Source organism: Rhinolophus hipposideros (assembly GCF_964194185.1).
Source record: "Rhinolophus hipposideros genome assembly, chromosome: 7".
NCBI classification, from domain to species: domain Eukaryota; kingdom Metazoa; phylum Chordata; class Mammalia; order Chiroptera; family Rhinolophidae; genus Rhinolophus; species Rhinolophus hipposideros.
This window is the reverse complement of record NC_138053.1, coordinates 9,933,729-9,961,025: the sequence shown is the minus strand read 5'-3', so window position 1 is coordinate 9,961,025 and position 27,297 is coordinate 9,933,729. Positions and strand designations below refer to the sequence as shown.

The following is a 27,297-nucleotide window of genomic DNA, read 5'->3' as shown; positions in this document are numbered from 1 at the left end:
TAGCCAAGGAAGGAGACAGTTTTTAAAATAGTCAAATACAGTAAATGATGTGGAAGAAAAGAGTAGGAGCATAAGGAGTTCTGGGGTGACGGAGGGTAGAGGGCAGCTTAAAGCACAGTGGTCAGGGGTGCCTCGGCCAAAGGTGATAGCTGAGTACAGACCTGGAGGAGGGGAGGGAGCTAGCCAGGTGTAGTCTGCAGGAAGGTTGGGCAGAGGGAGCAGCACGGACAGAGGCTCTGCGGTGGGTGTGTGCCTCACAAGTCCAGGGAGCAGTGTGGCTGGGGTAGAATGAACGAGAGAAGAACAAGATGAGATCAGAGGCAGCGGGCTGAGGTCTTGTTGGCCATTGGGTGACTTTGGCTTTTACTCTGTGTGACACGCAAAGCCTCGAGAGGTGTGAGCAGAAAAATGATGTGATCTGACTGGTATTTTAACAGGATCACTCTGGCTGCTGTGTTGAAGATGGAGAGGGCAAGGGTGGAACCAATTTGGAGGCTATTGTAGGACCCCAGGCAAGTGGTGATGGAGTGGGATGGCAGTGTGAAGGGAGGGAGGAGTGGTGAACTCTGGGTCTCCTGGATGTAGAGCTAACAGGATTTGCTTATGAATTGTGTGTAGAATGTGAAAAAGGAGTCAGGGATGACCAGGGTTTTTGGTCCAAGAAAATAGAACAGTGGAGTTGCGGGTTATCTGAGATGAGCAACTTTGAGGGGAAAGATGGGAAGTACAGTTTTGGACATGTTAAGCTTGAGATGCCGATGGACAGGCTAGCGCCAATGTCAAGTGGGTAGTTGGTCGTATGAGTCTAGGGTTCAAAGGAGAGGTCCATGCTGGAGATACATTGGCAATTATGAGTATACATTAATAGATGATAATTAAAGCCACGTGCCTTGAAATATCCATGGAGACTTGAGTGCAGCAAGGAAGAAGGGGTCCAAGTGCCTCGCCCATCACTCGGTGAATTTGAATTGTAGGCACTACAGAACTGGTGCACTGGAAGATTCCAAGTCACTTTGCTAGTGAGCTAGCTCACCCAGGGGCACCGTAGCAACATCTAGGGAAACTTTTTCTTCTTTAGTTGCAACTATGTACATATTTTGCAGAGGCAGTCTGTGCTGCAGTGGCATGTGTGAGAGTGGACTCCCCAAGTTCTGGGAACGATCCCCATGAATAGGACACTCCTTACTTAATGCCACCTGTGCTGTGTAACGCCTAGCATGCTGTTGACTTTCCCCGGCTGGATCTCAGAAGCTGAGCAACCCAAACGGGTTCTGATGTCTACTGTTCTCGCTGTGCCCTCCGCCGGCTGGAGTCGGAAATTTTGTAACCAGTTACCTGAAGTTATTCCAACACTGAGGTCTACTTTTAAGCATTTCTAAGGAATGCTCCCAGCCCTGCTACATCTGTTATTTTTAGTTATTTTAGCCTTTGGTGCCGGTGCCTTTTTTTAGGAGACAAGATGGCAGCACTTCTCCACTGGCTCAGTTTTTAAGTAATCCTCAGTTTGGGAGCTCCAGGAGCGGAGTGTGTGTGTAGGAGGGAGTGGCCAGGGCTGATTCTGGTTCACTGTCAGGCAGCTGTTGGCATCTCATAGGAGGCTTTGGAATTGGTACAGTGTGGGGGAGTCCAAGTGCCGACATCCCCAGGGTTCTGGTAATTATTGAATTGTTCATAAAAGCAAGGTTACGTATTGAGGTTCTGTTACTAGAATCCTACTTTATATTTTTAAAAATTACCAAAATTGGTCACAAAAATAAATGAAGGGGAAAAATAACATATAAAGTACATGTTTTTAATATATATTCACTAAATGTGTGACTCGAAACACCTAATATAAAAGCTGTAACACAAATGTACATTTGTTGAAGGAGGGTTCTGCCTAGACTGGAATTGCTGTTTTGTTTTCCTGGGCTGTGGTGCTTTATTGTTTTGGGGGTTTTTTTGTTTTGTTTTTTGAAGGTGATGAAATTTGGGCGTTAGTAGTAAAACTTTTGTCAAAAGACTGCTTATGATCCCTTTAAAGACTTTCTGATATAAAAGTAACAATGCCCATTATAGAATATTTGAAAAATCAAAGAGAATTTTTAAAAATTGAAATAACCCTTAACTCTATAAGTTAGAAATATCACTGTTTTGTTTTTTCTCCATTGTCATTATGTGTATATTACGGGTGTGTGTGTGTGTGTGTGTGTGTGAAACTTGGTATTTCAAGTGCTGTCAAGCCAGATCCATGGAGATTGACATGCATGTTAGAAATTAGCATACTCAAGTTTTTAAATGCCTTAGATTATCTGCAACTCCTAGTCCCTCATATTCAGCTTATATAAACCATTTGTGCATTCTTTCTGTGGTGTCTATCTTTGCCATCAATATAATTTCATATAACAAACGTCCATGTAGGTTTTTATCTGTTTGGCTCTTTATTGAGACTGCTGGAATTTTCCTGCTCTTGATTATCCAAATTCAGGCAAGACTCACCCATGTGACGTGAAAGATGCTGCTTAAAGTTTGAAAACATGCTCAGGAAGGCCCATCACAGCATGTAAGATTCACTAATTTATGTAGTTTTCTTTCAAAACATATTTAATGAGTGCCAATTATGATGGACTGATTCTCTGTTTACGTGTTTGTTTTCCGTCTCCCTCACTGACTGGGAAGCTCTGTGAGGATAACAGTTATCTGTCTTGTTCATCACTACAGCCCTAGTTCTAAACCCATAGCCCGTATTCAGTCAATGTTGAATGAGAGGTCTTTACTTTCTTGGCAAATGTAAAAAATAGAAGTAATTATATTAATATTTACTACAGATGTGTTTGGTATTCTGATGTATTAACCAAACAAAATATTTAGAATTTTTAAAATTTAAAAGGGGAAAATACTTCTGAACATTATTTATTTGTATCATCTGTTATGATTTAATTTTTTCCCTTAATTTCTCACCATACATAGGTCATCAAAATAAATACTTCTCTAAGAATATAGGTTACTTTTGGTCTAATCTCTCTGTCATTCCACTTGCCTTTCTGTGAAAGCTAAAGGTAAAGGGAATTGAAAATCTTGAGTACACATTACTTAAAATGGGTCAAGTGAAGCTCACAATTACATCACTATACTCAATCATTTTCAAAGTTACTGGTTAATCCAACCTTATAACTTGATTCCTGGTGCTGCCTAACCCAGTCATTTGACTAGTAAATTTTGATGCTGAAAGTCTTAGGTTTAAACAGACTGCATTTGGCCAGCACGTAGCCTGTTGACGTCTCAGAGGAGATTCTGAAACAGTTTATGGAGCAAAAGTAATTTAAATGTATTTATTTTTTATATTTGAAACAGATTTATTTTGATTCTAAACGGAAAGGAATTGGAATGATAGTAACGAACAAGATTTCCCCACCGGATATTGTGATATGACTGTAGCAGTCTTACATTTGAAACTCGATAAGGAACCCACTGCGTTCCGAAACAGCTAAATATGCAGGTCCAAAAAAGGCAGGTATTTTTAACTGCCACACTCACTCCGAAGCCCATCCATCGCCTTCAGCATCCCAAAGAGTGAGCACATGTTCTGCTTAGCCGTGTAATAAAGTGGCAAACACGCTGCTCCGCTGCCATCACAGGACAGTCGTCTATGAAACTAGACTTCTGACGCGGGGCCCCAGCTTCACTTTCACAGGTCGTCATCGTCGTCCGTCCGGGAGAGCAGTTGTCTGAGCGACCTCTAGGTCCCGCTCCTACTGTGCTGCCAAGGCGGGATCCAAGGGCAGGCATGGCAGCGAACTCCAAGTTCGGGTCTCCGATGAGTTTTTGAGCAAGCCAGAGGGAGGGTTTTTCAAAGTTGTAGTTACTTTTGGCAGAGACATTGTAGTGCTGAAGATTCTTCTTTCGGTGGAAGACAGTTGATTTTGCCTTCACTTTCCTGTCCTTAATATCCACCTTGTTGCCACACAGCACGATGGCGGTGTTTTCACATACTCGTACCAGATCTCTATGCCAGTTAGGCACATTCTTGTAAGTTACTCTGGAAATTTCATCAAACACTGTAATGGCAGGTCCAAAAAAGGAAGGACTGATTCTTACACTCGGCTTGGATGTAATAGCCATCTCTCAGTCCAGCGAATTTCCCCTGACCCGCGGTATCCCACACATGGGACTTAATAGGTCCTCTGTTGGTGTGGAACACGAGGGGATGGACCTCAACACCAGGGTAGCTTCTCACATTCGCCAGTCAGGTGACATTTCACAAATGTAGTTTTTCCAGTCCCACCATCACCAACCAATACATGTTTGAGCTGAACTTCGGGTTCTCCTTGGGCAGCCGTCGTGATGTTACTTCCAGAAGCGTCTCTGGGCGCGTCTGAGAGCTAGAAAGGCGGAGGACGCGCAATTCAAATACCGGGAGACACAAGGGCACTGGCTTGAGCGTGCGCCGAGGGAGGGCGGGGCAACGGCCAAGTTTCCTGTTGAAACAGGGCCGCTGTGTGCCTTTTAGGAGCGTGGGGACAAAGCAGGATGTCCTGACCTAACTCCAGGGAAATTGTGAACAGTAATTTTTATGATAGTTTTATGATGGCCATAATTTCTTGTGCTAAAGGTGTAATTGTAAAGACCAAAAAAAAAAAAAAAAACAACCGCAAGTTTTCTTTTGGTGATTTTATGGTAACCATATTTTCTTGTTTAACCGGTAGCCCTAAAGAACCAGAGACCCCAAAGAGCCGATATCCCTGATTCACAGAGCCCCGTCTTTAGTGAGGCTGTTTCTGGAGCCCATATGATGACCAAGGTACTGGGCATGGCTGCAGGTCCAGGCTCTAGACCCCCACAGGAGCAGGTGATGATGAAGGTCGAGGAGGAGGAGAAGGAGAAGTGCTTTCCTAGCCTAGAGATGTTTCGCCAGCGCTTCCGGCAGTTCGGGTACCATGACACGCCTGGACCCCGGGAGGCACTCAGCCAGCTCCGGGTGCTCTGCTGCGAGTGGCTGAGGCCGGAGATCCACACCAAGGAGCAGATCCTGGAGCTGCTGGTGCTGGAGCAGTTCCTCACCATCCTGCCCCGGGAGCTGCAGGCCTGGGTGCAGGAGCACTGTCCCGAGAGCGCGGAGGAGGCGGTCACTCTCCTGGAAGACCTGGAGCGAGAACTGGATGAACCAGGACAGGAGGTAGGCTGGGGGCACCTTCTCTTATCCTGTAAGACGGGGAGCATAGCATTCCAGGCAGGAATGGCTTGGTCGGTACAATAATACCCGAGTGGGAGTTTCCACTGAGTTAGACCAGATTTCCTCCTGTTTTTTCCTACTAGTCTATGCTAGTTTTAGCCTTGAGAATTGAATGGGAGGGTGTTTCTTTTCTCTTTCCTAGAGATTCCATATGGCTCTCCTGAGATTTTCTTCCGTTCCAGTTCTTAAAGTGAGCTGTGCATAAACCCAGCCATTGCTAATTGTCCCTAGGTTTCGCCTCCTCCAAATGAACAGAAACAGATGTGGGAGAAGATGTCCTCTTCAGGAAGAGCAGAGGAACCCCTGAGCAGCACACAGCAATCGTCTGTGGAGACCAGTCCCAAATATGAATCTTGGGGTCCCCTGTACATCCAAGAGACTGGTGAAGAGCAGGATTTCACTCCAGAGCTGAGACAGATTCAAGGTAGGAACCATCTGTCAGGCCCCGCACTCAGTGCCCCAGACCTTGTGATTGAAGAAACAGACTAACTGTAATTACTAGTTGTGAGGCGGTCCCCTGGATTGACTTGGCTGGTTTGGTGCGTCTCAGTCAGCGTCCTGGTGTGGGAACAGGTGACACACTAATAAAGTCAGTTGAAGTGAGGTGAATAAAGGGACTGTTTATGGAGGTATGGACAGGTTGAATGGACCAGGTCTTACTGTGCTTGTTCCTTTGTTAATGATTTTGTGAACCTGTTATAATCGGTGTTGGATTATGTAGAAGTGGTCCCTGGTGGTAAATTCTTTTTCAACCTCTGCCTCATTAGGCATTTAACATTTTTAACTCTTAATTAAGTTACTTATTTCCCACACATAGTTCATGGCAACTTGAAGGGAACGCTGTATGAGTAACAGTGATTGCTCATCGTGGAGAGTGAAAGGGATTTTAGCTCCTGTTACAATCACCAGCAGACAATGAGTAGCCTGGAAGCAGCTGAGTGCTGACTGCAGGCAGAGGAAGGAATAGATGGTAGTGGGGAGAGAGAGAGGGACAAGGAAAGGGGGGGTTGGAGGAAAGGACTTTGTCGATTGGGGCTTCTGTACTTGATGGGAGGTGACCATGCTCAGTGGGAGCCCATTTTTCAGAGAGAATTCCTCTTACTCTCCTTTTCCATGTACGTGGACTAACAGTTAAATGGACTCGTAGAAGTGTGACTGCCTAGTGAGCTGCTCTAAAAAGATATATTACTTCAATCTGATTTCAACAGTGTTACTTTATAACTAAAGGAATTACAAGACACAGCCAGTGAAGGTTAAATGCTATGAATTGAACCTTCGCGGGAGTTATTTTCATTCAAATTAACAAGGATCTAGGACTAGAATGATTATAAATGGACTGAATGTTCTCTTTTATTGATCCTATATTCAGTTTTTGTGACTGTATGGATTTTTGAGAGTTTGCCACTTATAATGGACCTCTTATCCCATAATTATCCTTTTTATTTTCCTTAATCAAATTTGACCCTTCAGCAATTGTTCTTTTTTTCCTTCTGCCTGAGCATTACCCATCTCCTTTGCTGCTATCCCAGTATGCTTATTGCCCTCTATGTATGAATGTCTTCTCCTGGCAGAAAAAGCCATGTATTAGGTTGGTGCAAAAGTAATTGCGGTTTAAAAGGTTAAAAACAATTGCAAAAACTGCAATTACTTTTGCACTAACCTAATACTTATCATGCTATAATAGTTTCTGGTAGGGGGCTTGTATGAAAGCCTGGTACTGTAAACTAGATTTGATGATGGCTTATTTGTATCATTGTGATATTGTGACCTGTCATAGAGCAATATTTGGTCACCCTTTAAAAACCCATCAGTGTCACCTTATGATTCTGTTTGTCCTTTAACAGTTTCTTCTCAGAAAAGGAAACAACTGACATGTCCTTATTCTACTCACTGTTTCAGATTGTAAATCGAACACCCAGAATGAGGAATCAACAGATACACAGAAAAGTTCTGAAGAGGCTCATGCAGAAGAATTCAAAAAGAATATTATTCCCATGGTTATTGCCAACAAATGTGAGGCCAGGTTAGATAGGCAGTGGGTAAACCTTGAAAAGGAAAGAGGAAGAAAAACCTCTCTCTTAGATAAAGGTTCCAAGAAAGGTAGAGAATTAATGTCTACTAAACCTGCCCCAGGAGAGAGACGTTACATATGTGCGGAGTGTGGGAAAGCCTTTAGTAATAGCTCCAATCTTACTAAACACCGGAGAACACACACTGGGGAGAAACCGTATGTATGCACCAAGTGTGGGAAGGCCTTCAGCCACAGCTCAAACCTCACCCTTCATTACAGAACACACTTGGTGGATCGGCCCTATGACTGTAAGTGTGGAAAAGCCTTTGGGCAGAGCTCAGACCTCCTTAAACACCAGCGAATGCACACTGAAGAGGCCCCATATCAGTGTAAAGATTGTGGGAAAGCTTTCAGCGGTAAAGGCAGCCTCATTCGACACTATCGAATACACACTGGGGAGAAACCTTACCAGTGTAATGAATGTGGGAAGAGCTTTAGTCAGCACGCAGGTCTTAGTTCTCATCAGAGACTCCACACTGGAGAGAAGCCGTATAAATGTAAGGAGTGTGGGAAAGCCTTTAACCACAGCTCCAATTTTAATAAACACCATAGAATCCATACCGGGGAAAAGCCCTACTGGTGTAATCATTGTGGGAAAACCTTCTGTAGTAAGTCAAATCTTTCCAAACATCAGAGAGTCCACACTGGAGAGGGAGAAGTGCTTTAACTGTCAAGTATGCTCTCTTGGTGGTGGTGGTTTTTGTTGTTTTGTTTTGTTTTTAGAAATGAATGCTAGGGAGAATTCCAGTAATAGCAATATAAACTCTGATGGTAGATTTTGTTTTACTCAACACCAAGGTATGCCTGAGTGAGAGCTCAAGCAGTGGCACGGTAGGAAGGCAGGCCCTGGAGGGTGTCAGTGGATTCCTCACTTGCCAACTTAACTGGGGCAGGGTCCCCTCCACACTTCAGGGCCCATAAACCATGCCGGCATTGCCTTTTGTATAGTTCAGTTGATGTGTATCCAGTATAATTATGCAAGAAACATTACAACTGTTTAACAAGAACTATGATTTGTAAAGACTTGAGCCATGTTGAACACTATCTGATTCAGAATAAACTTACAACATCTTGTAATGCTTCAGGACTGTCATTATAATAAATGGTATGTTTGTTGAACACTGTTCTAGAGAGAAAACTATTCCGACTGATTTAGCTTTGGGGAAATTTGGACTTGGGGTAAATAGAATGTTTAATACTTGTGAATATGTGTATTAGGAAATTGTAGTAGAGTGTTGAGTATCTTGATCTACATTGTGCTTTTTTTTCTATATACTAAACACATTTTTTTAATCATTGGGAGCATTCTGTCAGCCTCGTGTACATTTTGGTTGTGTATATTCTGTCTCTGCCAAAGTCTGAAAATCTGACTCTCCCTGAGAAGTTTCCTCCTTCTAAACTTCAGAAGTCAATAATGTACAACCGATTACCTTAAATTCATCTGATCTTTTCTCTCTGGCTGCATTCTCTTTGATTTCTTAAGATACTTCTCTCTCAAAGTCTTGGCCAGTTGGTCCTCCTGTTACCTAGAACCCCCCCACTTCACTCGCTGCTATCACTTGCTTATCTTCATATTATGAGTTTTTTCCACCTCCGATTAGTAGTCACTAAAATACCTGTTTGTTTCCGACTGTAGCCCTAGTGACCAGGCAAACCTGAAATGCCAGGAGTAGGGCCTGCAAGGTCAGAGCTGGTTCTGATCTCTAGAAACTGCCTGTGTGTCATCCTGGAAACAGATTAAACTACGCCAGCCAAATTTGTTAGGGAGGGGGTCATTATTGCAAAAACAAATCCATTGTGCTTGAAATTTGAAATGTTACTGTTCCAGTAGCTTGCTGACGATCTGGACGTCCTGCCAGCACCTTCACTCAGTACCTTTCCTGTGAGCTGTCCTGTGTATGTGAAACATGATGGAGGCCCACAGAGAATTTGATGATTAGGCAGCCGCTGATTTTCTCTAGGGCTCCTGCTGGAGCTGCTCCAGATAAGGAGAATGAAGAGCCCTTGCTAAGCCTGAGGGCCTGCGGCTCATCCTACTTTGGTGAGGTGAATGGGTCCCACATCTGCACTGCCCGTTATTTTCCTGATACCTTCTGTGCAGTGGGAACTTCCTGAAGGACATTGATGGAGGACACAAAGGTCTACACACTTCGTTTCAGCACCCATAGGTCCATCTGTAAGCTGATGTCTTCCTCAGATCTTGTCTCCAGACTTTAACCTTACTCTTTGCAGGCCCCTTGTCTAGAAAAGTTGTTTGCCACAGCCCAGGAGGCCATGACTTTCCTTCAAGCCATTTCTCCCCCCGTACAGAGTTGGTGCCCAGACTGCCTGCAGCTCTCCCACTCACTGGATTTCTCACAGTGGACTTCAGGGCCACTCAGGAAGGCCATAGTGAATCAATGTTTTTTGTGTTCACACTAACATACTGAGCTGACCCCTCTGTCAAACAGACCCAGGTGTTTCTTCCACCAAGTCAGAGAGCCTGCCATGAGTCCACAGGTGTGAGCAGAGGGAGAAGTATCAGATCAGCAAAGGCAGGTGACATGGGTCTGAGTCTCCTGCTTACATCCCCTGTGACTTCCGGACCTGCTCATGCCTGATCCCAAATGTGACATTTCCTCCACATTATGGATTGTTGCTGTGTCCACCCGATCCAGATCGAATGACTTGTGAGTCAGAGCATACTCAGCTGCGATTAACAGCTCCAGTTACATGGTCACCGTCCCGTGGTCAGTAGCATCCCAGGAGCTGCTTTTCAAACTGAACAGTTCTCTGCAGAAGGTATGGCCTTGCTCTAGAATTCTATTGGTAAGCTCCCACTGGGGCTTAGCAGACCTCTACGCCACATTTGTACCTACCACAGATACCTCTAACACCATCTGAATCTGCCAGGTCATATAGTCTTGGGCTATATGACTGGGCCACACTTGAAAGTGTATGTGTTGCCTCCAAAATCCAAGGAAGCCCACCAAACACTGCGTCTTAGTAGTGAAGGCAAGGTGCAATAATTTGTCCATTACCTTAGAATTTTCCAGTATGCCTAAGACATTTGGACCCTTGAAAACTTCACTGAAATAAAAGGCCTTTGAATCTTTGTAGGATTTATCTCTCATCCTCTGGTATGTATGTATGTGTTTTACTGAGGAATCCAAGTACACTTGCTATTTTCTGTTCACCAGGTTTGATTATTATGTTGTCATCATTAGAATGATGTTCCACAGAATGTCCAGAAAACCAAAGTCCCTGTGTGAAGTAGCAGGAGGGTTGACAAGACTGGGTCAAGAAATTGAGTGTGGGGGCCGGCCCGGTGGCTCGGGTGGTTGGAGCTCCTTCCTCCTAACGCCAAGGTCGCTGGTTTGATTCCCACATGGGCCAGTGAGCTGCGCCCTGTACAGCTAAGCCTGAACAACAGCTCTCCCTGGAGCTGGGCTGCCGTGAGCAGCCAGAGGTCGGCGTGAGCTGCCGTGGACTGCCATGGGCTACTGTGTGCTGCCATGAGTGGCCAGTGGCCCGCGAGAGCTGCCGTGAGCTGCTGTGAGCAGCCAACCGACAACTGGTGACTGGCGACTGACTGCCTTAGCCGGGGGAAACGCAAGGCTCAATACCAGCATGGGTCAGGGAGCTGTGTCCTACACAACTAGACTGAGAAACAGCGGCTTGAACTGGAGTGTGGGGGGAGGGGAAGCATGGGCGTGGATAAATAAATAAATGAATTTGAGTGTGTTCTGCTGTCCTTCCGGTTAATTGTGAACTGCCTTTTATTGATGGAGATGGACAGATCCTCTCATTGATGGAGCATATGAGAACACATTCACCAGATTACTAGCTGGCATACCGAGCCAGAGGCCCTGTTGATCTGTTCCAGTAAAGATGGGTACAGCAGTTGTGATTAAGCTTATGGCAGACGACATCATCAGCCATGATTCATCAGTTTTTTACAGGACCAATACAGAAAAATTGCGTCTTAAATCCTTGAGGGAGGGAGTAATCAATTCCACACAGGATGTAGTATTCTGATTTACCATCTTGGCTACGTAAAAGGAGGGGAATTTCATGGATTCCACTTGACCCTTTCTACCATAATGACTTAGGCTATAGGTTAGGGAACCAAAGTGCTAAATGTCCTTCCCCCTACTGAATATATCCATCCCAATTATCATCTCAAGAACAGAATCACAGTGTGTTACCGGACCCATTGAGAGGGATTTGGGTGAGGACTCCATTCACTCACTGACCTCTATGTGGATGCCAATGATGGGAATTTTAGACCCTCTAGATCTGTGTCACCTCAGACCCTGTATCCATTAGCCTCAAAGGTCTGGGCATTCCTTTTCCCTACCATACTCCACAAAACCCTTTGGAAAAATATTTATTCCATAGTTGTGGTGGGATTGTAAGGTTCTTCCCCAAAGAAACCCAAATCCTCCTTAATGATTCCTGCCTGCCCATGGTCTTAAGTATCACCCACACTGAATGATAGGGAGTACATGAAATCCTATACGTGGGTGTGAAAGTGGCAGTGACTGTGTAACGACTGGGACAGTTTACGGCAGTATCTAGAGGGATATGATGAAGTCTTGAGGGAAAGAGAAGTCCCATGTTTGTGACTATAAGAGGTTGTCTATATTCTACCTATCCATGTTCTCAATTTAGCTTGAACGCTATTTCCTCAACGAAGCCTTTTGTGACCATCATGTGACCCACCCCTTCCCAAGCAGAACACACGCAAGTTTTCTTTGAAGTCTCCCATTTCATTCATAGAGATAGTACAGTGGTGTAATTAAGAGCCCAATCTCTGGAGCCAGATTGCCTGGATTTGAGTCACTGCTCCACTTACTAGCTGTGTAACTTTGGGCAAGTTACTTAACCACTCTGTGTCTCAGTTTTGTCGTCTGTAAAATAGAGACATTAGTAGGACTAAGAGTCCACACGGTTGTTGTGAAGACAGTAAAGTTGAGCTTCATTATGATTACGGTTCGTTTCCTGGCATCTCATTCTGTCCTGTATTATCAATACAGGCTTCACCTTTTCCATTGGACTGGAGCCCCCTACAGGGCAGGAACCATGGTTCCCTCTTCTTTGTAACACCTACAGTACTTACTGACCTGCTGTTGAAGAGCTTCACAGATCAGTGACACGGCAGGGGTGTCGGAGGAGGGGTTGGGACCCCTCTGGTGGTCTGGGGAGGGTGTGATAAGGTAGGTGAAGCCGGGCTTTGAGCTCCAAATGCCTTTGAATCTCTGCACCATTTACGGTGCACCTGGTGGACTCCCCTCCCTCCCTCCCTCTCTCCCTTGAATAAAAATGGGGGCAATAATAGACCGCGCCTCACCGAATTGTTAAGAGGATTAAATGAGTTAATGGATACAGTGCTTACAACAATGCCTGACACATAGTAAGTGCTCGATGAATGTTCCTTATTACTTTTTTCTTAATTTTTTTCTAATTATGAAAGCAATACTTACTTGTAGTATTAAAGTGTGAAATTGTAGGCAAACCCACACCGTAGTGAGGAAATGAGATGTATGAACAAATAAGTCACAGATGGGGGGGACAAGCGCAATGAAAGTACGCACCAGAGGCAGAGGCAGTTTGGAGGAAATGACCTCAGTGGGGTGGAAGGTGGCATGCACAATGCCCTGGAAAGGCTCCACACAAAAGGTGAAGCTCACGGTGATGTTTTCAAAGATGAATAGGAGTTTGTTAGGTGGACAAGGAGGGGAGGGCATTCAGGAAGAACGAAGAGCATGTGTAAAGGCACAGAGGCATTAAACACCATCTGTGCCCCTGTAATTGTAGTTCTGCATCGCTCTGGTGTGGAGTCGGGGTGGGGGGAGCCAGGAGGTAGGAGGAGGAAGTAGGCAGGACCAGGAAATCAAAAGCCCTGCATCGTGACAAAGAATTTGGACTTTGATTTAGAGGGATGAGAAGGGGCCACTGAAAGGTTCTGAGATGGTGTCCTCAATTAACATTTAGAGAGAGAACTCATGCATAGGTATGAGCAAGGATTGGAGAAACTTTGGAAACAAAAAGACCTGTAAGACTGGTGCCAAAGTCCCAAAACGAGTTAAGGATGGTCTAGGCCCATGCAGGAGTCACAGGAATGGGCAAGACAGGATGGGCTAGGATACTGATGGACAAGCTGTATGGGTGAGGAGATGGAGAGAAACAATGCATCCAGAACAGTTCCCAGGTTTCTGGCTTGGCTGACCGGGAAGTTGATATCAGTAACCAAAGAAGGGAATATACAAGGAAAAATATGCTTGTGGAGGCAGATAAGAATTCTGTCGTTCCTGGTGAAACCACTCTGGTGACCAATTTATCTTTGTATGCAGAAAATAGTCCATGTAATTTTTGCTTCATTTAAAAATCTTCATTCATTACTGACATATTTAAAATAATGCACCTGACTAGTCTTTATTTTCTTGAAGTAGAAAAAATTTAAACTCTATAAGCAATTTATGAAAAAAAAGTCTGTGGACTTTCAAAAATAATCTTTTAATTAAAAATTGTTGTTAAGATGTTCTCCATCATCACGCCATGGTTTACACTCATCAGCTGATACATTTAGGTAAAACCAGGCTTTTTCCTTACTTGGAAACTTACCACATATCCTTTCCTAGAAGTATTTGTGTTGGATCTCAAAACACAAGCCTGACATGGGATGGATAGTGGGGAGCATTAGGAATGAAATGGCTTTTGCTGTGACTGACAACATCCTTGAAAATCTTGCCCATCCCTCTCATTTTACAGATGCCAAGACAAAGCCAGGAGCTAACAGAAGGCAGAAGCTTACAGGCAGGCAGAACTCAGCTTAATTCCCAACGATCAGAAGGCTCCACAGGGGAATTGCTTGCTTTTGCCCAGTGCCATTAGCCGCTCATCCCTGAAGGTAACTACAATAAACAGTCATCCATCAGGGGTACCATTGAACGTTTCTGCACTGAATGGGAGGTTGAAGATGATTCAGGCCTTCCTGGACTCTGATTTTTATTGATTGGTTGTGAGGAGCTGGAGCAGGACATGGGAACATTATGAGTGAACAAACTCATACACATGAATGTACGGGGTGTGTGGGGGGCCTTGTTATCACCTTGCTATTTGATTCTTTGCTTGGCCAAACCTTACTCAGGCTCCTGAACTGTCTCCTAGGCCCATCTGTGCACTTCCTTTTGAAATCTAATTTTAGCAAGAACCCCTCTAACTCAGTTTAGCAGAGTCCCCATCCTCCATATCTGAACCCCGTCCTCCACCATCATCCCTGGGTGATGCCTGATCACCCTGACATGTCTTCAGCAAGAATCTCTTTGGGTCAGTTTAGTCAAAACTCCTCTTACCCGATTTCCTCTTAGAAATTTTCCATCCCCTGACCCCAGCCTGTAAATTGGGTCAGTGGATGTAAATTCCCACTTAATCATACAGTATTGGAGAACTGAGCCCCGTTCTATACTGAGGTCTCTTTTCCTCCCAATTACCAATAGTTCTGAGTAAAATCAGTTTTTACCGCTCTGACTACTGTCCAGCTGTTTTTTTGTTTTTTTTAAAGATTCTATTGGGGAAGGGGAACAGGACTTTATTGGGGAACAGTGTTTATTTCCAGGACTTTTTTCCCCCAAGTCAAGTTGTCCTTTCAACCTTAGTTGTGGAGGGCACAGCTCAGCTCCAGGTCCAGTTGCTGTTGCTAGTTGCAGAGGGCGCAGCCCACCATCCCTTGCAGGGGTCGAACCAGCAACCTTGTGGTTGAGAGGATGCGCTCCAACCAACTGAGCCATCCGGGAGCTCAGCAGCAGCTCAGCTCAAGGTGCTGTGTTCAATCTTAGTTGCAGGGGGCAGAGCCCACCATCCCTTGTGGGACTCCAGGAGTTGAACCAGCAACCTTGTGGTTGAGAGCCCAATGGCCCATGTGTGAATCGAACTGGCAGCCTTCGGAGTTAGGAGCATGGAGCTCCAACCGCCTGAGCCACAGGGCCGGCCCCAGCTCTGGTTTTTCACACAGCTGGTTTTCCGATGTGTGAAGAGGAGAGGTAAAGATTAAGGCCATGCAGATACATAGAGACCAGCTCAAGGAAAACCTTGTACTACACAGCCAAGGAGTTTGAATTCATTCTGCAAGAAGGGAGAAGCCACTGAAACTTTTTGATAAAGAAGTGACAAGATGGGTATATCGCTCTGGGGAGATTAATTTGAGAGAAAATAAAGACAAGAATCCATTAGGTTACTTTATATAGTCCAGGGGAGAATAAGAACTGGAAAGAATTCTAGGGTTAGCAGCAAAGGAAATGAAGAGGAGCTAGAACTATGAAGGGGATTGCAGACTCATAATTAACAAGACAATTGCCTGAAATTCACACTTCACACATGCCTCCCCATCTCACATTCAAGCCACCTAGGGGATGTGGTCCAGCCTCCCACTAAGTAGAGCAAGCCAGGGGAGGTCTTCCATTCTCTGATCTCATTGTCTTATCTCACTGGGCAGTTCAACTGGAGTCCTTTGTCTGTAATATGGAGTTATACCAACACCTGCCTCACACACAGACAGTTGTGAGGATTAAATGATTTAACATATGAAAACCACCTGGAAAAGGGCCAGGCAGAGTATAGGCCATGTGTGATCTGCTAGTACTATCACTTGGAAATCCCACCTTTTCCATCCCCTCAACGCTGAAATCTTCCTGACAGTATCTATTTTTCCACTCCATGCTAACCGAACCTGCCCAGGTCTTGACACTGGTTAGATGCAGAATGAGAACAATCCAAGAAAACCCTGAAGTTCTGATCCTGAGAGATGGCAGAAGTTATGAGGGGGCAGTTTATCAGCAAGATATGTCTGGTTTGAAACACCCCACTTGAAACTTTTAGTGGTCCAAGCGGAAATGCCCTGTAGTCTGCTGGAGACCGACGCCTGGAGCTTGTGAGAGATCAGTGCCACACTTACAGACAGAAACTTATTTGCAGAGGTAACAGTTGAGGCCATGCAAGTAAATGCGTTCCAAGGATAATAGCACCAACTGATACCATGACTGGACATTAGGGATGCTGTTAAGAGACTGATGGGAACAGGAATTATCAGAAGTCAGGTGAATAAAATGTTATGGAAGTAGTTTCAAAGATGTGGAAAACAAATGGCCCATCAGTCTCAGGTCCCACTGAGCTCTGAAGGAGTGACAGTCGTGACGGGCGGTTCAGCATCTGAGGTGCAGTGCAGCCTCTGGGCAGAGAAGGGGCTCGTCCTTCATGTGTAGTGACTGTTCATCATGTAGTAGTTTCCCCTGTTCAGGGGACTCTCCCAGAGCTCACGTGTCATGATCAGGCCTACCCCTAACTGTCCTGCCTGGAACCTCCCCCCATTTATCACGTATTATCTGCCTTGTAAGACCTAGCTCAAGTTTATCTCCTCCTGGAAATTTTCTCTAACTCTTCCATTACTATTTCTTTCTTCTCAAATTTTTAGGCTCTATCCTCAGAAATTCTTTTATAAGTCTGACTTGGGGCTCAGAAACCCGCATTACTAACAAGCAGCCTAGTGATTCTAATACGAATAGTTCATGGTCTACCCTTTGAAAAAACAGTCCATTTGCAAGTATGCAGTGAATGTCAAAGATTCAAAATGTTTTGTTATAGCTTTAAAAAATTAAAAACGCGTTAGGTGGTCAATGACAATGTCATCCAAAAATTTTCAGAGGCCAGAATTCCAGACGTTTCCTCATCTTCTCCACTAGACTTTCATCTCAGCCTTCTCCCTGACTGTAACATCCTCGCACCAACAGCCAAACTAGGAAATTAAATATGCCCACAGCTACTCAATCCAAGTACGCTCTTGTTGGCGACCCCACGCCCAGAAACACCTTTCTAGTTGTGGCTGCTTGTTGTAAGTACCATACTACACAGAATGACTACACATACTACACAGCACATAAAATCCTACGTGTGGGGCCAGCCCAGTGTCTGAGGCGGTTAGAGCTCCGTGCTCCTGGCTCCAAAGGCTGCCGGTTCGATTCCCACATGGGCCAGTGGGCTCTCAACCACAAGGCTGCAGGTTTGACTCCCCCAAGGGATGGTGGGCTGTGCCCCCTGCAACTAGCAAGGGCAACTGGACCTGGAGCTTAGCTGCGCCCTCCACAACTAAGACTGAAAGGACAACTTGACTTGGAAAAAAGTCCTGGAAGTACACACTGTTCCCCAATAAAGTCCTGTTTCCCTTTCCTGATAAAAATCTTTAAAAAAAAATTTTTTTTTAAATCCTATGTGTGGGTATAAAGGTGGGAGCAACTGTGTAAATGACTGAATAGTTTATGGCAGCATCTAGAGGAATATGATGGAGTCTTGAAGGAAACAGGTCACCTTTGTGCCTAAAGAGAAATTGTAAAAAAAAATTTTAAGATTATTAAAGATTGCATTTAATCACTGTTGCATGTTGAAACTAAATTTGGCCCCCGCGCAAAAACACACTCGATCTCTCCTTCTGAAAAACTATTCTGTTTAATAGTGCACTTCATTTATGCTACAGGATGAGCAGGATTGGGAAAACATAACGAAAGGTTATCCTTTCAGCTGGGAAAACTCAGGGGCTCTAGCCTAACCCAGCCGTCAGGCTCAGGCCAGAGCCTTCCTTCTCTGGGCTTTGCTTTGTTTGAATTCATACTTTGCTGTTGATTATAGAGGTGGAGTTAGGAGCGGTCTGGCTGCTGGGGCCAGAGGTCACAGGTCGCAGGTGACAGAGGGCAGAGAAAGCTGGCTGAGTGAGCTCCTTAAAAGCATCCTTAGTAAATAAGGGTTTAGATTAAATCCCTTTCCATCACAGGAGTGGTGAGAGGAATTGGGAGAGAAGAGGAAACAGAGTCCAATTCTAAATGCTTTTGATCCACTCCCTCATGTTAGACTCACTGATTAGACAGATTTCCCCATTAGTCCTACCACAACAGGGAATGATGAGGGGTTCTCAGACGAAATTGCCAGAATGTTTGTGGAAACTTGGTCTTGCCACTCCAAGAGCCCTAAAGAACAGTGACTACAGAAACCCCCACTTGCCCTCCTCAATGAAATAACAAATCCCTCAGCACCAAATTTCCACACTTAGCGAACTCGTTCAAGAAAACAGCACATTCCTTATCAAAACTTAAAGCTGGGTTAAGCACAGTGGCTTTCAGATACAGCCTCTGCCCCTTCTTAGCAAGTAATAGGACTCAGAACATTCTTTCCACTGCCTTCTGTGCTGACTACACTGACTTCAACTCTTAGAGGAATCCTTAGTTTTATTCCTACTGTGCTTCTACCTACACCTTGGAAAGAAAGGCCCTCTTGGTGTGAAAAAATGGTCTAGTGCAAACTCCCTTCCAAAGTGGAAGGTAATTGGTCCCAGAGCTTCCCTCTAACCCCAGCACTTTAATCTGCTGCTTGCCTCGTAATTTTTCAAGGCTGGTATCATTCCTGGGGAAACTGCCTAGGTTGCTAATCACAGTGCCAGGATGATTTGCCCAATTTGCCCCATTCTTTAAAGTGAAAGGTTTGTGCCAGAAGGGACACATCCTAAGTTGGTCGTACTTGTATAGTAAGGCAGGAGCTCTTTAGGCTCAGAGGAACTGAGAAAAACAGGTGTGGCGTGCGGCTCTTTCATGTCGACTCCCTGATATTTAATTCAGCAGTAACTCTGAGAGAATTTTTGCTCATTCCCATTACGTTCAAAGGCTTCTCTCCAGTGTGAATTCTCTGATGGCGAACAAGAGCTGAGCTATACCTAAAGGCTTTCCCACACTCACTACATTCATAGGGATTTTCCCCTGTGTGGATTCTTTGATGCTGAATAAGGCCTGAACTATAGGTAAACTTCCCTCCACATTCCATACATTCATAGGGCTTCTCTCCAGTGTGGATTCTCTGGTGCTGATAGAGGTGTGAGCTCTGGCTGAAGGCCTTCCCACACTCATTACATTCATAGGGCTTCTCTCCAGTGTGGATTCTCTGGTGATGAATAAGGGTGGAGCTCCTACTGAAGGCCTTCCCACATTCATTACAAGCATATGGTTTCTCTCCAGTGTGGATTCTCTGGTGGTGAGTAAGGGTGGAGCTCCAGCTAAAGGTTTTCCCACACTCGGTACATTCATAAGGTTTCTCCCCAGTGTGGATCCTTCGATGTAGGATGAGAGCAGAGCTACAGCTGAAGGTCTTCCCGCAATCATTACATTCATAAGGTTTCTCTCCAGTGTGGATCCTCTGATGCTGAATCAGATGTGAGCTCTGGCTGAAGGCCTTCCCACATTCACTACATTCATAGGGTTTTTCCCCAGTGTGGATTCTCTGATGTTGAATAAGGTCTGAAGTTCGATTAAAGCTCTTGCTACATTCATCACACTTATGGGGTCTGTCTCCCACAGGAAGTCTCTGATGTGAAATAAGACTGGAACTTACAGGAAAGCTGTTCCCAAAATCACTGTATTTCTCACTTCTCTCTCTCATGGGGGTTAGCTTTTCCTCAACTGTCACTTGATGAAAATCTTGTATCTTCCTATTCAGTCTTTCTCCAGAGGAAGTTCCCAACTGCCTCTTTAGACTGACTTCTTGTTCGTAGGCTTCTTCAAACTTAAGACCCTGAGAAATATCCTTTTGGAATCTTCCCAATAGCACCCCGTGTGATCCTGTTTCTTCAGAAATTTCTTGATCACGCTCAGTTCTGCTCTCACCATCTGGCACAATACAAAATACAAACATCATTTGTTCCTTATGAAAGAATCAAAAACCAGAAAACAGGAAAATCACATATATGCCTCTCTATCTGCCCAGGCGGTGTATAGCCACGGCTGAATCAAAGAAATGGGTTGAGGAAACAGGGAAGGAGAAAGGCAGGAAGCAAAATCGAGACAAGAGCTGGAGGTATAGAGAAGTTGGGTATGTAAGGAAAGGATACATCAGGCAGCAGCAAGGAACCAAAAAGAAAAGAGAAAGGACATGTTATTTAATGAAGTGACAAAGTCCTCAGAGAAGTTAGAGACTGTAGATTAGGGAGAGATGACTACCAGAAGTTTTAAAAAAGGGGGCGGGGAGCGTGGCCGGATGGCTCAGTTAGTTGGAGCGCAAGCTCTGAACAGGGTCGCCAGTTCGATTCCTACATGGGCCAGTGGGCTGCGCCCTCCACAACTAGACTGAAGGACAATGAGTTGGAGCTGATGGGCCCTGGAGAAACACACTGTTCCCCAATAAAATAAAATAAATTTTTTAGAAGTGGGGACAGTGATGAGAAACAGAAGCAGAGCAGGAAGGAGAAACAAGGATGAGGCCGCTAGTGACCCCCACAGCCCCAGGTGAAAACACTCATGTTTGTAGTTCCACATATGCCAAATCCATGGCAACAGGCAAAAACAGAATTAATCCATCTGGCTGGGCCCTGGGCCTAGAAGGCTGTGCTGATGTGAGGATAGGTAAACAATTTCCATTTTGACTTTATTTTCACTGCCTTGGGGTTTCTAAAGGAAACTTGAGGCACAGAGGATAAGTATAAAGGTCTAGATGTTAGCATTTTTAGTTTCTCAACATTTTCAAAAGCAAATACTGGGCAATGAGTGTCAGGGATAGGAGTAGCTGTTTCTCCCTCACCCAAACAGGTCCTCTCAGGACCTCTCTGTTCTCAGTTCCCTGCAAACCCAGGACCGTCGGCCCTTCCTCTTATTCCAGCCCAGAGATGATGTTGAAATTCAGAAATGGGAATCCTCCTCATGGGGAAAGACATGGGACAAGGCTTATTCTGCTCATACCGAGCAGTCCCAGAGCTCAACCCCAGACCCACGATCTGTAGAGAACAAAAGGAAATGTCAGGGAGGTCTCAAATGGGAGTTAGGAGGACCCCCTGGCATTGCTCAGGAAAATGTTCTCACTGAAAGTGGATGATGGATGAGGAAGTAACAGCCCACAGACTATAAGAAGCGAATTGCTCCCTCTAACAAGCTGATATTTCTACAAGAGCAGCAGTTAACACTAGGTTCTGAACAAAGTAACAAATCCCTAGGAGAAGTTCAACATAGAAAGGGAGGAGACAGACAGAGTTCCAGAATGTTCACTTGGGCACAGAGCAGTACCTCGCATGTTCAGGGATCCCAATATGCTAATCTTTTGGAAAAGTCTCTGGATTCTCTGTTAAACACTAAGAATAACGTGGAAAAAAGTACAATATTTGGACTTATAAGACTAGGGGTTTGAGTTCTGCTACTCACCAGCTATAGGACTGTATGTAAAGCATTTAATACCTCTGACCTCTTTCCTCACCTATAAAATGAGAATAATTCTAGCTACCCAGATTGCTTTGTTTCTGTAAGGATTAAATGAAAAGTACATATAAAAGCTCTTTATAAACTGCAAATTACTGTACAAATAGGAGTTACTATTATTACCGTTGTTAGAATTTTCTGAGACTAAGTCAATCCTTGAGTCAGTGACTCAACTGTTACCAGCAAAAGAGAAGCATACAAATGCCAAGAGAGTTTTATTAAGAAAGCGTAACTCCTTACCCAGCGAGAACACATTCCTGTAATTCTCCAGCATCACATCTCTGTAGAGATCCCTCTGGGCGGGCTCCAAACGCTTCCACTCCTTCCGGATGAAGTACACAGCTACATCTTCAAACGTCACCAATTCCTGAAATAACGTGCATGCATGCGACTTCACGGTGACGGGGGGACTAGCGACAACAAGTAAACAATCTGGGACAGGGTGGAATGATGCATATTTGGGAAGTGAGGGAAAGGAGATTAGGGTGGAGAGAGCCAAGAGTCCAAGAAAGACCCGCTATACAGCAGGAAAGGACGACGGTCTGGATGGAAGGAATAGTGGTTAGGGCCCAGAATGGGATGTTGCAGCACCAAAAGAGTCCAAAAGGGTCCACGAAAGGGGACACAAAAGATGGGTAAGGGGAGCCACAGCTTACCTGGGACTTGGCCTTTAGGAGTGCGGCTGCCAACATCTCATCCCCCAGACTGTCCTTATTGGAAAATGCAGCCACTTTTGAGGAAGGAAGAGCTGAGGACAATGAAAGGGTCCATGAGAGAATCTGCTCTCGGGCCTCCCGACCTACAGAAACCTCACAGGGTCTCTGGGACAACCTCGGCCTCCTGCCCTCTGACATTTCAAAGTTCAGGTCCTCTGCAGCCACCAAAGGTGCTCGCCACAGGCACGTTCAGTGTGGGCCCACCACGAGGAGATGTCCAAAGCCCTGCTGATTCTTGCTCTCCAATCTGCACCCGGTCCCCTCCTTTCTCTCCAGTCACTCTGCTGTCAATGAAACTTGCCTCATCCTACTGTTAGAGTGAGTGTGTTCTTGCCCATCCTCCCACGCTTGGCCAGAAAAAAAGGCTGTCAGTTCACATCCCTTCCACCATTCACCACATCTCTGAACTCAAACTCTTGCATGAAATTCTCTTGGACCAGAGGAAAACTAGGAGCAGACTTTAGGTTCACCCTAACCCTGACTGAAGACAGAACACTCAGAGCTCTTCTCCACTCCCACAACAAATCTACAAATCTCAAAACACTACAAATGTTTCCTGTTTCTGTGCTTGGTCACCTATGTTTTTCTGTAATTCTTAGGTTAATATTTATCCCTCAGAGACTCTAAATCCCTAGATACTAGATTCTGCAGAATCACCCAAACAAAAAGGTCCTTAAATGCTTTCCTCATAAGCACGGGAATAATACCCATTAGGACTGAAGTTGGCTCCAACTCCCAAAGTCATGAAAGCAGTCTATGAAAGCAAAATACAAATACTTTTGTGGTTTTCTATCCAGTTTTTCCTTTTGCCTGTGATCTACAAAACAATTCCCAAGAGCCTCCTCTAAGCAAATGGTCCTAAAGAGCACAAACCAGGACTATGAAGTTGGCTATTACAAAGGGCCTGAAAGATGGAATTCGGTGACTGTCAGTTTTCTTCATCCCGCACAATGAACCCACAGCTCTTAAAAATGCCTCAGCTATAGGGCAGCCTGTTAGCTCTGTTGGTTAGAGTGCAGTGCTCTTAACAAGGTTGCTGGTTCGATCCCCACATGGGCCACTGTGAGCTGCACCCTCCACAACTAGATTGAAACAACTACTTGACTTGAAGCTGCTAATGGGTCCTGGAAAAAACACACTTAAAATATATAAAAAGTTAAAAAAAAAAAGTCTCAGCTATAAAACTTATCAAGCAGTACATTAATTATTGGCTTTAGTCAGCCTCCCCACTCGGCTGTGACTTCCTAAACAGCAAGAACTGTGTCTCATCAACGTCCGGATTCTAGCAGTCAGCCTAGTACATAGTGAATGAGAGATCTCCATAGATGACTGCTGAATGACGGAATAAAAGACTGAACGAATCCCTATTCCTTACCACTCTCAAGCAGGGCCTGAGGTTCCTGAGATACATGATCAGCCTGAGTTTCCATGGGTAGGGCCAGAAGCTCCGTCTCTGCTCTCCTATTTGCAGACTCTGTAAGAAGCAGGTTTTGAATGAGCATGAGGAAGCACTGCAGAAACAAAAGTTCAAGGTTCAAAGATTGAAAAAAAACAGCCCACCTCCTGAATACAGAAAGGTGGAACTAGCATTTAATTCATTACTCAGGAACAGCGAGAAGGAAAGGCGGCAACTGGGACTAGTGTGTGATATACACACCCATTCCCTGTGATGAGACCGCAGGAGGATTACTACAAAGGCCCAAGATCCTCCACAATATCTCACCTTTGGCTCCCCCCACACATGGAGGGATATTTATAACAACAAAAAACGGGGAACACCAGTGCCAAATAATATGAACAGAAGGAAACACTGAGCAACTATCAAAAATATAAAAAATTCAGAGTAAAGTGAAAAAGAGAGTGTACACATAGATTGCAAACTGTGTATACATCATACCAACTTTTTAAGAATATTCGGGATAATTGATAAAGCTATTTGTTTATAGAGGAGAAAAACCCCCCACAAACATTAGAATTGGTAGGAGGGGAAAATACTCGCTTCCTTAGGTTTCCAGCTATTACATTAAATTTAGGTGTTTATCATTAAAGGAAAAGAGGCCATGAAATAGCACCTAAATAACAGAGATCAGAGAAACTTTCCACAAGTTCTCTGTCTCTCATTTTAAAAAAGCTGGGGAAACACCACCTATCTCAGAACTAGGACAAATAGCTCAAATCCATTAAATTAAATAAGATAAATTCTTCCTCTCCTTTCTTTCTAAAAGTTGTCTGCTTCCAGTCCCAAAGCTGGGATATTACTGAGGAACTTGGGCTTTTTTCTGATCCTTGCGAGTCTCATTACAGGGAGTGGGTATATATATTCACCCAGATCTAAAAGACTCGTGCCAGTTGCTGTTTCCTCTCACTGAGAAGGTAGCGGCGAACTTTCTTGTTTTTCTCCCTTCTCTCCTAATACATTTCCTCGGGTCAGAGCGGTAAGTCCCTGAGCAGAGACCAATTATTACTTATGACTCTGTTTCTATCCCTACTAATGTCCGTACACGCGACAATCAAAGAGATCTGTTCTCTGTGGCTCTGCATTAGCACCTAGACTGAGGTTTGGATTTCAAGTAGAAGTTTCCATTTCACACTTGAACACTGTGGCAAGAATCCACGGACCTCGAATGGATGCAGCAGCCACCACAGCATACTTACACGTAGGCAAGACTAAAGAACAAAACCGTTCATTTTGTCCACCTCCCTCTCCGGATCTGTTTATGGGCTCATAGAACAAACATCTATTGCATGCCAACAATATTGCAAGGCATTACTGAAAGGAGTAGAAAATCAGGAATGCAGATGGTATTTGCTTCATTGTTACAGACTACTGCATTCACATAAGACATAAAAAGGGGAGGGCCCTGTCTGAGAGCCACAGCAAGTTCAGAGAACTCCAATCTTTGGGCAACAAAGGGGTATAAAATACTCACCACCAACACCATTACAGTGAAAAGCACTGAATCAAGCATGAGCCCGGCCCACCAGCTCAAGGTGGGTGACACACCCTCTTGCCACCATCATCCTCCCATCTGGGTCCCTTTAACTCTGTGTCAGAGCCAGCCATCTTCTTGTTCCTGGCAACCAACTTTACAATTTCCAGGACTGTTTCTAAGCAGTCACGCCCCACAAATCAGCTCTCAGTCCAAACTCTCCTGAGAAAGTCAGAGGCTGTGACTCCAGAGAAAAGAAAGCGACGCTCCCTTCTCACAGCTGCGTGAACCAAAGCTGGCACTCAAAGGCACATTGTTGAGAACAAGTCCCCAGTGTCCGGATCAGCAAACAATGTTTCACAGAAAGAAAAATCGCTATTGTGTCCCCACAGCTTCAGGTGCAGGCAGAGCCCTTCCCTTGCTCCACTGCCAACCCCTCTCCCTGGAACTGTTTCTGTGGTCTGAGAAAGACGACCGGGTGGTGAAAACGAGTCATGGAACGCTTTACCTGCTGGATTCTTTCCTACTTTCCTTGGAGTTATCACTAGTAGGCCAGAGCAGAAATGACTGGGAGCCTGTGTTCAAGTTCCCGGGAATTCTGACTTTAGTGGATGCCAATGCTGTATCATTTAAAAAAAAAAAAAGAATTTGAAATATTCATGTAAACTTCACTTCTAATATAGATATTTATAGATAAGAAAAAAAAAGGACACTATCTAACAAATACCAATTAAGACCACGACTGGTATTTGCATTTCACCCCTAGAGAGAGCTGAAAGGGAACTGAAGGTTCTCCCGGTCAACCTCCCATCTAGTGTAAGTAACACTTTCTCAAGTTGCAACGTTCTGTCAGCTAACTTGCTACGTGCTCTTAATACTTCAGCAAGGAGTCTGTTTATTTGCTGCACATTTAGCCATCAGAGGTCTTCAGAGGTAAGCTGAAAAGCTATCCCCTTGGGCCTTCACCCCATACAGACCTAGTGCCCTACGGAGCTTAAATGATAGACTCTTTTTCCACATAACTGCCTAAAACCAAATGATGCCCACTCGCCACAAACTTTTCTCGGGGATAAATACCTAGTTTCTCTAGTCCACAGATTTCCGGTTTATCATCCAGTTACTGATCCTCTCGTAGTTTACACACGCCCTGCAGAGCGTAAACACCGGTCTGTGTTCTATCCCACTTCAGAAACGGATCAAATCAGGGATCCCAAACCACTGAAAATGGGAGCCAGACACAGTTGTACCACTCCCCCTAAAAGACTCGATTTACGGGGCGCCAGCGGATTATTCCCGGAATCTGAGTTTGCACCCCCTCCCAGACCTAATGCTAACTGTGCACACTTCGGAGAACTCATTCCCTGATCCTCAGACGCACCGAAGTGAAAACAGACCTCCACGCCTGACGAGAGGCCGAATAACTGTGTAAACCTCAACGAAAAGTGTCTCGGAGAACTACCAAATTAAGGTCGCTGTCATCAGTTGTTTTATTAAAGACAGAGAAGCTTCTACAACCACAATGGAACTTTTAAGTGCTCGAGCTGTGCGCTAAGTCACAAAACCAGCACCGGAGCCCCTGTCTTCTCTCCCACGCAGAGTCCCTCTCAGGGGACGGGGTCCCGGGGGAACGGAGTCCGGGACCCGCGGCGGCGGAGGGAGCGGCGCCTCCCGGCACCTTGCTCCGGGAGGGCCGGGGTACCCCACGGGACTCAGCGGCACGGACACCACCCCCTGCCCCGGTGACTACAGTCTCCGTCTCACCGCGAGCCGCGGGGGCGGCCGGACTCACCCTGGGGACAGGGACGGGAGACTTGGGGGCCGGACACAGACCAGGCCCCGCTGGACACTGTCACAGACCCACACACCGGGGACAGAACAAAGAACGGAAGCTCCCTCCGTTTCGCTTCCGGGTCGGTCCCTTTTTTTTGCCACCTACCCCACCCCCGTGGTCTCCACGCCCACCTGTTCTCTCTAGGAAAATAGGAGGTCTTTGCCTCTCGGTGGTTTGCAACCCCCAGGCCTCTCTCGCGAGGCGAGGGTTCAAGGCCGGAACACGCACGCGGCAGTGCAGCCCCGGGTTCCCGCCGCCCGCCAAACCGCGCCCCTGCTGGCC

The 27,297-nt window shown here is 45.3% G+C and overlaps 2 protein-coding genes and 1 pseudogene across 5 annotated transcripts; 1 reads left to right on the top strand and 2 right to left on the bottom strand.

Annotated features, from left to right (window-relative positions):
• The first annotated feature begins 2,948 nt into the window (after positions 1-2,948).
• ZSCAN21 (zinc finger and SCAN domain containing 21) lies at positions 2,949-8,415 on the top strand. Its single transcript, XM_081053688.1, has 4 exons — positions 2,949-3,296; positions 4,686-5,155; positions 5,444-5,636; positions 7,112-8,415. Exons 2-4 carry the CDS (start codon positions 4,769-4,771, stop codon positions 7,948-7,950), a joined length of 1,419 nt encoding a protein of 472 aa, XP_080909814.1. The 5' UTR covers positions 2,949-3,296; positions 4,686-4,768; the 3' UTR covers positions 7,951-8,415.
• Positions 3,408-4,768, bottom strand: LOC308499426 (GTP-binding nuclear protein Ran-like; annotated as a pseudogene). Its single transcript has 2 exons — positions 4,736-4,768; positions 3,408-4,361 (listed from the first exon to the last, which is right to left on the bottom strand). The product of its transcript is annotated as a GTP-binding nuclear protein Ran-like (transcript).
• Positions 8,416-17,740: 9,325 nt separating the features above from the next.
• ZNF3 (zinc finger protein 3) lies at positions 17,741-27,297 on the bottom strand. Of its 3 annotated transcripts, none has more exons than XM_081054017.1 (6): positions 27,147-27,297; positions 25,693-25,804; positions 23,630-23,728; positions 22,195-22,286; positions 21,779-21,905; positions 17,741-19,963 (listed from the first exon to the last, which is right to left on the bottom strand). In XM_081054017.1, the coding sequence occupies exons 3-6, from the start codon at positions 23,682-23,684 to the stop codon at positions 18,894-18,896; spliced, it is 1,344 nt and encodes a 447-aa protein (XP_080910143.1). In that variant the 5' UTR covers positions 23,685-23,728; positions 25,693-25,804; positions 27,147-27,297; the 3' UTR covers positions 17,741-18,893. The 3 variants fall into 3 exon arrangements, with proteins under 3 accessions (XP_080910143.1, XP_080910142.1, XP_080910144.1); XM_081054016.1 differs by lacking the exon at positions 27,147-27,297 and adding an exon at positions 26,974-27,092; XM_081054018.1 differs by lacking the exons at positions 25,693-25,804; positions 27,147-27,297 and adding an exon at positions 26,974-27,065.

Excerpts from the sequence above, each read along its gene's own strand:
- ZSCAN21 (XM_081053688.1), top strand. The coding sequence starts at position 4,769 with ATGATGACCAAGGTACTGGGCATGGCTGCAGGTCCAGGCTCTAGACCC. Across the intron at positions 5,156-5,443 it reads TGGATGAACCAGGACAGGAG|GTTTCGCCTCCTCCAAATGA; the intron begins GTAGGCTGGGGG and ends AATTGTCCCTAG. Across the intron at positions 5,637-7,111 it reads AGAGCTGAGACAGATTCAAG|ATTGTAAATCGAACACCCAG; the intron begins GTAGGAACCATC and ends TCACTGTTTCAG.
- ZNF3 (XM_081054017.1), bottom strand. The coding sequence starts at position 23,684 with ATGGAAACTCAGGCTGATCATGTATCTCAGGAACCTCAGGCCCTGCTT. Across the intron at positions 22,287-23,629 it reads TCAGGCCCTGCTTGAGAGTG|CTCTTCCTTCCTCAAAAGTG; the intron begins GTAAGGAATAGG and ends CATTGTCCTCAG. Across the intron at positions 19,964-21,778 it reads CAGGAATGTGTTCTCGCTGG|ATGGTGAGAGCAGAACTGAG; the intron begins GTAAGGAGTTAC and ends GTATTGTGCCAG.